Raw genomic sequence first — 10,763 nt, 5'->3', positions numbered from 1 at the left:
TTTAGCACAATGGTAGAACAACAGAAACAACTCTAAATGTCCAACATAACTGAACACTAAACATTAACATAAACTACCATCATCTTTCCCTTTACTTAAAAACACATAAAATAACACTTAATCCCTAAATGTACTCTCCTAATGCAGTCCTTTGCAAAGCATGCTGGGAACTACAGATCCACTGCCCAGGGCTGCGTTTCTCAAGAGCATTGTGAGCTAAGATGATCTTAGAGACCATTGGTGACAAAGGCTCTCCAATCTACTTAGGCTTACGTTGCTTTACGGAAATGCAGCACGGTAATATTTGGTGGATTGAACACAATTAAATTAAGTTGTAACAAAATGTTAAATTGTGTTACATAAGTTGATTTTAATTAATTAATTAAGAGGCAAAAAACAAAAAAAACATTTGAGTGTATTTTTTGTTTTATATTGTCAATTGTGATTTTCACAGAAACCACAGAAACCGAAAATTCTCGGGCCAGCAGCATTTGTCCAAATTTCAATCTTAACCATTGTATTTCATCAGAAACGATCTGAAAACAGGGCTTTAAGTGTAAAATACCGAACTTGTCCTTTAAAGCAACAACTGCACATGTTCACTTTTTACATTGCAGATTAAACATTTGAAGTACTGGAATAAAAAAAGACAGTGTTAAATATACATTTTCCATGAAATAATGGAGCTGACAGCCCTTTGAAATTAATGTAAAGTTATGTCAGGCAAGAAGAGGCAAAACAGATCAAATATGCAGCGCTTTTAACTTTAATATACACATCAAAACAAAAATACAATGAGCAGATAAACCTACAAACAGTGTGCGCTATACACAACGGCAGACAAAGAACTGAACAAACAGGGCTATATATACACAGGGTAATGAGAACTATAGGGGCACACTCAAATAAACAAACTTAATTAAATTAAGGAAAACTTTTCCATGAAATTGACTTACATTTTCCAACAAAATCAAATTTCTCTGAAATGGTTTGTTGTAATCTTGTTGTATGAACTTAAATAATTTAAAAAAAAATGTCATTCCTAGATAAAGGTTTGTCAGGTTAACTACTTTTATTTTTTTGTCCTGCCTAGATAATTGCCAACCTGACTCTATAGTTACTTCCAATGAAAGTGAAATAAAAGTTGGTAACCACAAAATTTTAAGTTTCTAACATAACTGAACATTAAACACTAACATCAGCAAACAACATCTTTCCCTTTACTGAAAAACACATAAAATAACACTTTAATCCCTAAATTTACCCTCCTAATGCAGTCTCTTGCAAAGCATGCTGGGAACTACAGATCCACTGCCCAGTTAATAATCACCAAAAATGATTCATGTAGTTTTACACAAATTAAGTAAACTTCAGATTTAAATATATTAGGTTGATAGAACACAATTAAATGAAGTTTACTTATGTTCTTATTTTAATTAATTCAATAGAACAAGAGGCAAACATTCATTATTTGAGTACCTGTGACAGCAGAATAAAACCATGAAAACTATAGAATTTCACATCAATAAATGCAATCCTATCAAGAACATGCAGTATGTGTTGAATCTTGATATCAAAGATCTGATTCTTTAGTATCTATATCAATATCAGTGTAAGTGACACCTTTGTACTGACCCTTGGTCTGAAAAGAAAACTCACTGCCGTTTGTGCAGGACATCCTCACAGTGCCAGTGTAAGGCAGATCGAAAGAGCATCTGCCAACAGTGATGTTTACATCCACCTTCTTCCTTGGTGGAACCTCTATACTGGTGGAAATAGTTTCAGTTTTTTCCTTCTTGTTCTCTCGCCTGTAAGTGTTTTCTCTTCCGACGGTAGTACTGAATCCTGTGGAAGATTCTCCAATCCCTGGAATCCCAGACTTCACCTCCACACTGAATGTCGCCGCGATGTTCTCGCTCACAGACCACGAGGATGTTGTGATGATTTTCTCAGAAGTCTCTACTGTTGGCTGCTGTCTGACAGAGCTATCATTTCTGTACGTGGTGGATTTGATTTCTTCCAAAGCCACCTGTGGAATCACTTGCTTAATAGTGGGATAGCTGACTTTGGTAAGAACTACGGATTGAATGTTATTGAGAAACACAAATCCCAAGCAGTGAATGTCCGATCTGGACCTTCCTTTAACGCCCAAACAAAACCCACAGCCGACACTCATGGGGTATTCAGTTTTTAAACCCCAGCTTGTCATTTTCACGAAAAATTCTTTTTGTTGGTCCAATTTTTCGGTCTTGAATTTGATGCCTCCGAGACGTGTCCCATTACCGTTGCCCCACAGGGACAGTGAGGTGATTCTCTCTCCAGGCTGGAAGATGTGCTCCATGGGCTCTCCCTCTGGTGATCCAAAGGTTTTGTCCCGCCCATCTGAAAGCCAGACCCTGACAGCCTTCACCTGCGATGGCCCCACCCATACGCATATCCTCTCCAAACTGGCACCATTTTTCTCACCAGTAAACGAAAAGAACTCTCCTTCGTTACCACCGATCAATTTTAGTGCCGTTGACATCTTGGAAGCTTTTAGATCTGAAATTTGCATGACAGATTATCAGAATCAGCCAAAGATTTAATGACAAAAATAATGTTACATCTGATCTCTCCTATCACTGTTATTATTACAATACTGTTACTCTATTGCAGAGTTCTGTAATAACCACATGTAAAGTATTAGAAGCTGAAATGTGATCCTCATGAAATACACTTACTTGGATAAAGTGAAGAAACTTGACGATGTGATATTCGTTCAGCCATGCTAGGCTTAAATAGAGAACAGAGGGGGCCGGCTTTCACTGGCAAAACACACTCAGATTCACTAGAGCCACTCGAGAGACTGAGAGGGAATTTCATTTCTGAAAGGGGCTTTCCCACAAATGACCCTTTCTGGAAAATGATCAATGAATCACTGTTTAGAGGATAAATGAGTTCTGGTATAATAAGTTGTAACATTAGCAGTAAATGACCCTTTTGACGCTAAAGTGTAAAACATTTTAGTGGGAAATTACAGTATATTCCGGGGTACGGTTGGACTTTTCTTGTATCTTACTGCACTCCTGGAAATGTCACAATGTCTTACTGTATTTCTACAGTGCATATGCAGTTGAAGGGGGTGGATTGGGAATCCACTTCTGCTTAAATGTATATCTAATGAGTGACTATAATCAAGGTATTAATCAATATTTTTCCTTCTAAATATCAAACGAGTTGAATGGCTTCTCTAGGCTTATGAGATTTTGCTTTGTTATAGACGTTACCAGTGTGATCACTGAAATGTTATTTTCATGTACTCTTTAATGTCTGTATTTGATATCTGAATGCAGTAACAAGTGTTACAGTAACATCTCTCCTTGAAATAAATTATATCTGTTTTACTCCTGTGTCTCTGTGCACATATTTAGTTTTACCCAGCAGGCACAGGATATAGACTACAGTACACCATCAGTCAGACGTTGGATTTTGGTTGAAAATGAAAGTCGGGTTGATGTCTAAATCCAATGTTTGTTTGACGTCAAGCTCCAACGTTGGGCAGTCGTTGAATTCGGGTTGGAATAAACCAAACAAAAAGGTGAAATGCACGGCCGTACACTTATTACCAGCTTCACTTAAAACTAACCAGATTTACTTTATTTAATTTCCATTTTAATGTAATCATATTTTGTATTTTAAATTCACCATGATGGTGGTTAGCGTTTGTTTTAGTTGTGCTCTTGACCCTTGACGCTTTAATATAAAAAAGAAATTCTGATTGCTATAATTGTGTGTTTATAAAGCACATTTGTTGTAGCTAAAAAAAAGCCATGAGTAAATGAGATCAGGTGATGTTGGCTGTTTTTTGATGATGACGATATCATCATGTAATTCCCTGATCTTATTCAGTGTCTAATGCTTTGATTATATAGGACTTGTGGTTTTAATACTGTTTTATTCATAATAGAAGTCATCTGATTCTACAGCATGTCTAACAGTGTTATTTATCAAGACATATACTTGGTTTTTAAAAACTATTTAGTGCACAAAAACCTTTCATCTATGGCTTTACTTAGACACACACAGACATCAAGAAACAGCATATGAATCTCAACAATGGTGACAATCAAACTAAATATCCAGATAATCAGATCAACTCCAGCTGCATAATTTATTAATGCCACAATGCATGCTGGGAGATATGGGTGAGTTTTGATTGGTGGTACCCAGCATGCACTGCAGCATGAAGCATTTCATTGATTGTCACCATTGTTGAGAGTCACAAGTCAAGTCAAGTTTATTTGTATAGCGCTTTTCACAATACAGATTGTATCAAAGCAGCTTCACAGTATTAAATTAAAATAATACAACAAAGTTTGTTTCAAGAGGAATTTATTGATTGATAAAATTAAATTAAATATCCCCAAAATATCCCCAACTGAGCAAGCCAAAGGCAACAGTGGCAAGAAACCGAAAAACTCCATCAAGTGACCTAATGGTGTCCTAAAACTCCATCAGGTGACCTAATGGAGAAAAAAAACCTTGGGAGAACCCAGGCTCAGTCGGGGGCCAGTTCTCCTCTGGCATTTATGAGCTAGAGGCCGGATTGTAGTTTGAACTGTAGGATTATATGAATGCCTGGCTGAAGAGATGCGACTTTCTTCAGCCAGGCATTCATATAATCCTACAGATGTCCAAGTAATAATGTAGAGGAAAAAGTTGAATGCACTAAATATTTTTTAAATCCTTTATATTATTTGAGAACAACAATGCTCTCATGCTGTAAAATTAAATGGCCTCTTTTATAAAACAACATTAAAAACACAAGTCCAAAATAATCAAAACATTAGACACTGAATAATATCAGGGATTCAGGCAATTACATGATGATGATTTCATCATCAATAAACAGCCAACATCACCTGATCTCTTTTTCTCTTAGCTTTTTTGCCACAACAAATGTGCTTTACAAACACACAATTATAGCAGCCAGAGAAAATTTTATATTAAAGAGTCGAGGGTCAAGAGCACAACTAAAGCAAACGCTAACCACCATCATGGTGACTTTAAAATACAACTGTTGATTTCATTGAAAAGTAAATTAAATAAAGTCAGTCTGGTTAGTAATAAGTGAAGCTGGTAATGCTGAAGCTGGTAATGCTGTTTGTGGAGTTGTTTACTCCTCCTCTGCTGAGATCTTCACAGATTTATTGCGCTGCCATGCATGTCACATTTTTTTGCGGCGCTTATTCCAACCAAAATTCAACATCTGTCTGACGTTGGAGCTTGACGCCAAACAAACATTGGGTTTAGACGTCAACCTGACTTTCATTTTCAACCAAAATCCAACGTCTGACTCCAACTAATCCAACGTCTTCCTGACGTCACATTGACGCACTGTGCCTGCTGGGTCTAAACCTCTTTTAACTATAAACCATTGCTTCCAGTCTACCGTTACATGAGTGATCATTGGGGGGACATTTTTGTTGTGGTGTGTATGTCGACTGTTTTTTTTTTTTGTGTGTGTGTTTTTTAGTACCTGATCTAAAGTTAAAAATATTCATTATTTGTAAATGTTTATAAATGTTTACTAATCATTTAGTATCTTTATGGGTATCTTTTTTTTTTTGTACAAATGAGTAAAACAGATTAAGGGGTTGACTGGAACTGACGTAAAAAGAGGTGGCTGAGGATATGGGACAGTGAAATAAGAGGAAGACATCTGTGTAGGGGAATCTGTTAATAATAGGAAAGAGGATGTGATACTGACACAATTATGTATTGGGCATACAACACTAAATCAAAGTTTATATAAAATAGAGAAACATTAAACTGGTAATTGCGATACATGTGTGTATCCAGAAACAATAAATCAGATATTAACAGAAAGTACAGTAGCAAACAATAGTGAACGTTAGTTGTCACTAAAGGAAAGGGCTGTAAGCAATTATGCACTTCAGGAAATATTAGGAGCAAATTATAGAATTCGTAAGGATTCATTTACATTTTTGAATGATACAGTACTGGTAAATCAGATTTATTCATATTTATACATATGTAAGCTGGAGAAACTGGAAGAACTGGTTGAGGAACGACCACTCCTCGAGAAGGACCTTTCTGGAAATGAACATTTCTTCCCCTCTTCCCTCACCCCTCCTCCCTCATGCTGAGATCACCAAAATTCACCCAAGAATCTCCATAGTGTAATATACCGTATAATGTGAATAATTATCATTACACATGTTTGGTATCATTTGAAATGTATCAGTGTGACTAAATGTCTCATTTCCAAATAAGTAAAACAAAAGTTAATAAGGTTTTTAAGAGTTTAGAGATAACTGGTACACAAAGGAAGGTGGTCTCCAGACAAATGGTCTCCTACTCACAAAAGGTGTAAACTCTGAATGTAAATTCCCATTGTTAGCTGATGTTTCCATGTGAAAGAAGTTTCTGTCTATATAATGAAATGCAACAAGAGGATCAGCGCAATTCTGTACCTCAGATCAGCCCGTGATGTTGAAGGATCTCAAAGACTTCAGCATCATGTATTTCCTAATGTCGGGTTCGCATCTCTTCTCTCTATTCCAGAGCATTTGATGTTTTGTATCGATTATCTTTGAATTGATCATGTAATTGGCATGATACATTTACCTGACGTAATAAATTGTAAACATTTGATTTTATTCTAACGGACTCATTATTTACAGTAAAGAGTTAAAAAGGAATAGTAAAACATTCATTCACATTTAACGATGCACAGATATCATTAAAACCTTTTCATTTATGGAGTCATATGAAATAACGAGAAAATACAAATGAGAAAATGTATTTCATTTAATCAAAAATACTTTGCCACGTGGAAAGCTGGACCTTCCCCGCTGATCAGATCGGATTGCGGCCTTTGGACTGATTGAGCGCGGGCTCACACACACACACATAATATTAATATATACGAAAACGTGCCATTTTGTGTCCCTCAGAAAAAAAAGCTCTGTAAATCTTAATAAACCATAAAACAAATAAAATATTTTATAATTTAGTTTCCATAATATGTCTCATAATATAAGAATAAATTCATTTCTGTTTCATTTGTTTTTAAAGGATTTTAATCACATTTTTGTGCAAAGCATCTTGCAGAAATGTTGAAAATGGCCTGTCCCTCAGTATGATTTTTCTACTTCTACTTGCTATGGAGGCCAAAAAAGTCAAACTATCATAAAAAAACATATACTTGTATAAAGCCTTAAGTGTCAGTTCATTAGTCATGAATGGATTTTATTCTTAACATGTGTCAAATTGTGAAAAAAAACACACAATTTAGTCGGGTCCCTAGGTTCTTGTCAACCCTGTTACTTTTTATGAAAACACCTCTTTAAAGAAAATGGACTGTTCCAAAAGTTGCATCAGTTCCAGGAAGTGACATCATCTGCCTTTCATGATGTTGATGGTAGAACACAAGTAAGTGTTCTCTTCTTTTAATGAATTTTCTTTGAGTTTATGAAATGTCTGAAAGACAGGGACACACTCATTGTGTCAGCCCTGTTACCAGAAAAGCATACGTTAAAAAGTTATTTGTACATATTTAAAAATGTACATATATAACAACATTTAAGCCTCTCATTAAGGCACATAATGTGGTGTCATTACCTATACCTCATGGCTAGTTATGGCCGTCAATAACATTTTCCGTCAACCCTGTTACCATTCCAGGGTAACAGGGTTGACGAAAGTATGTTTTTGTGTGTCTTACCCATGTTGTATACCCAAGAAGGGTTAAATCAAGGGCAACTGGACTTGGTACTTTCATATTTGAAGATGTTTTGCCTCTCATCCAAGGGGTTTCTTCAGTTATAAATGACTGATGGGGAGTGCCAGGTATTTAACCTCTGTGGGGTTGTCACCCCTGAGCCAACCCTTCTTGGATAACTATGACCTGGATGACTGAGAATTTTCACAGACGTACTTTTCTTACTAATAGTATTTACATAATATACAGTGGGGAGAACAAGTATTTGATACACTGCTGATTTTGCAGTTTTCCCCACTTACAAAGCATGTAGCATGTAATTTGTATCATAGGTACTCTTCAACTGTGAGAGACGGAATCTAAAACAAAAATCCAGAAAATCCCATTGTATGATTTTTAAGTAGTTAATTAGCATTTTATTGCATGACATAAGTATTTGATACATCAGAAAAGCAGAACTTAATATTTGGTACAGAAACCTTTGTTTGCCATTACAGAGATCATACGTTTCCTGTAGTTCTTGACCAGGTTTGCACACACTGCAGCAGGGATTTTGGCCCACTCCTCCATACAGACCTTCTCCAGATCCTTCAGGTGTCAGGGCTGTCGCTGGGCAATACGGACTTTCAGCTCCCTCCAAATATTTTCTATTGGGTTCAGGTCTGGAGACTGGCTAGGCCACTCCAGGACCTTGAGATGCTTCTTACGGAGCCACTCCTTAGTTGCCCTGGCTGTGTGTTTCGGGTCGTTGTCATGCTGGAAGACCCAGCCACGACCCATCTTCAATGCTTTTACTGAGGGAAGGAGGTTGTTGGCCAAGATCTCACGATACATGGCCCAATCCATCCTCCCCTCAATACGGTGCAGTCGTCCTGTCCCCTTTGCAGAAAAGCATCCCCAAAGAATGATGTTTCCACCTCCATGCTTCACGGTTGGGATGGTGTTCTTGGGGTTGTACTCATCCTTCTTCTTCCTCTAAACACGGCGAGTGGAGTTTAGACCAAAAAGCTCTATTTTTGTTTCATCAGACCACATGACCTTCTCCCATTCCTCCTCTGGATCATCCAGATGGTCATTGGCAAACTTCAGACGGGCCTGGACATGCGCTGGCTTGAGCAGGGGGACCTTGCGTGCGCTACAGGATTTTAATCCATGACGGCGTAGTGTGTTACTAATGGTTTTCTTTGAGACTGTGGTCCCAGCTCTCTTCAGGTCATTGACCAGGTCCTGCCGTGTAGTTCTGGGCTGATCCCTCACCTTCCTCATGATCATTGATGCCCCACGAGGTGAGATCTTGCATGGTGCCCCAGACCGAGGGAGATTGACCATCATCTTGAACTTCTTCCATTTTCTAATAATTGCGCCAACAGTTGTTGCCTTCTCACCAAGCTGCTTGCCTATTGTCCTGTAGCTCATCCCAGCCTTGTGCAGGTCTACAATTTTATCCCTGATGTCCTTACACAGCTCTCTGGTCTTGGCCATTGTGGAGAGGTTGGAGTCTGTTTTATTGAGTGTGTGGACAGGTGTCTTTTATACAGGTAACGAGTTCAAACAGGTGCAGTTAATACAGGTAATGAGTGGAGAACAGGAGGGCTTCTTAAAGAAAAACTAGCAGGTCTGTGAGAGACGGAATTCTTACTGGTTGGTAGGTGATCAAATACTTATGTTATGCAAATTAAAATGCAAATTAATTATTTAAAAAATCATACAATGTGATTTTCTGGATTTTTGTTTTAGATTCTGTCTCTCACAGATGAAGAGTACCTATGATAAAAATGACAGACTTCTACATGCTTTGTAAGTGGGAAAACCTGCAAAATCGGCAGTGTATCAAATACCTGTTCTCCCCACTGTATCTTTTCTTGCATCACACTGGTTTTTGCTCTAGTTCCTGAACAAATTTGAAATTTAAAAGAATTTCTAATTTTTTAATGAATAAAAGGGGGTTAAATGAAGTAATAGCATGTTAAAAACGTGGTGACATTCAAAACTTTACAACTTTAGTGTATTCACTCATTAATGAGAAGTCACTGATTAGATGCAATATGGTTTAAGTTGAACAATATTAAGTTGTGAGTGTTTTCTAAGCTCACGTTCCTCCGGGTCCAAACAGAGCACAGTAAATGATGAAGTGAAACTCATGTGATGGAGGACATGAACCTCTGCGCTCCGCTTGATTTTAACTTGATCTTTGATTCAGGTCAAACTCATTTACTTTAGTTACAGGGACAAAATAATGATGTTAAACTTCAATGAAAATCTGATGTTATATGTAATAATTCAAGATCCCAAAGCAAATATGTTGAAGTAAAACTGTGTGTGAGTTCAGTTTCCATTTGTACATGTTGAGTTTCTTCTTTGATGCACTTTACAGATGAAAGAGATTTAATGCTGATCTCTGATAATCTGCTGTGTTTTCTGTTTATGATAAATGACCAGAACGGATGTTCTATGTAATATTTGTAAATGAGGTGAATTTGAAATAAAGGCTGAATTGATTGTTACTCTTTATAAGTCTGTTTATTTGACTGTAATCTGTTTTGTCAGCGTTGTGTTTTTGATCATTAGATGTTAATGGATGGTTTAAACTGATTCATCTCAAAATCTTAATAAATAAGCCCAAAACATGCAAATAAATATATCAAGGTTATATATACGTGTTTATATATACACATGAGATACCTCTCTCTCATATATATTTATAATTTTGCTTTTACTTAAATAACTTTATTAATTCACATTGTAAACTCTTTCCTGACCAATTTACCTTTCATCAGCTTCGGCCTTTCAAATGTCAAAACTTTACAGCAATCATTTTCTGTTCAACTATTATTTTGCAAATCAAACAAAACTAATATTAACATTCAGACATCAAAGAGCAATAAGAATATTGAGTTGTTCACAGACAACTAGTCAAAACAGTGATTGTCCTCTTTCTCCTCCAGCAACACTTGCATTAGATTTTCCTTCTGCTAAACTAGATCTGTGTGTGATTCCAGTAGAGAGAGACAAACATCAGCTGAGTATTTCATTCATT

The 10,763-nt window shown here is 36.8% G+C and overlaps 1 protein-coding gene and 1 long non-coding RNA gene across 2 annotated transcripts; one reads left to right on the top strand and one right to left on the bottom strand.

Annotated features, from left to right (window-relative positions):
- Nucleotides 1-750: 750 nt before the first annotated feature.
- LOC309511438 (aerolysin-like protein) lies at nucleotides 751-4,242 on the bottom strand. Its single transcript, XM_082186673.1, has 2 exons — nucleotides 2,721-4,242; nucleotides 751-2,541 (listed from the first exon to the last, which is right to left on the bottom strand). Exons 1-2 carry the CDS (start codon nucleotides 2,959-2,961, stop codon nucleotides 1,574-1,576), a joined length of 1,209 nt encoding a protein of 402 aa, XP_082042799.1. The 5' UTR covers nucleotides 2,962-4,242; the 3' UTR covers nucleotides 751-1,573.
- Nucleotides 4,243-4,641: 399 nt separating this feature from the next.
- Nucleotides 4,642-6,655, top strand: LOC309513137. Its single transcript, XR_014211337.1, has 2 exons — nucleotides 4,642-5,886; nucleotides 6,277-6,655. It is a non-coding gene; the product is annotated as an uncharacterized lncRNA (long non-coding RNA).
- Nucleotides 6,656-10,763: the final 4,108 nt, after the last annotated feature.

This window comes from Leuciscus leuciscus (genome assembly GCF_965113295.1).
Source record: "Leuciscus leuciscus genome assembly, chromosome: 1".
NCBI classification, from domain to species: Eukaryota; Metazoa; Chordata; class Actinopteri; order Cypriniformes; family Leuciscidae; genus Leuciscus; species Leuciscus leuciscus.
Note: the sequence above shows the minus strand (reverse complement) of the source record. Positions and strands in the feature narration are given on the sequence as shown.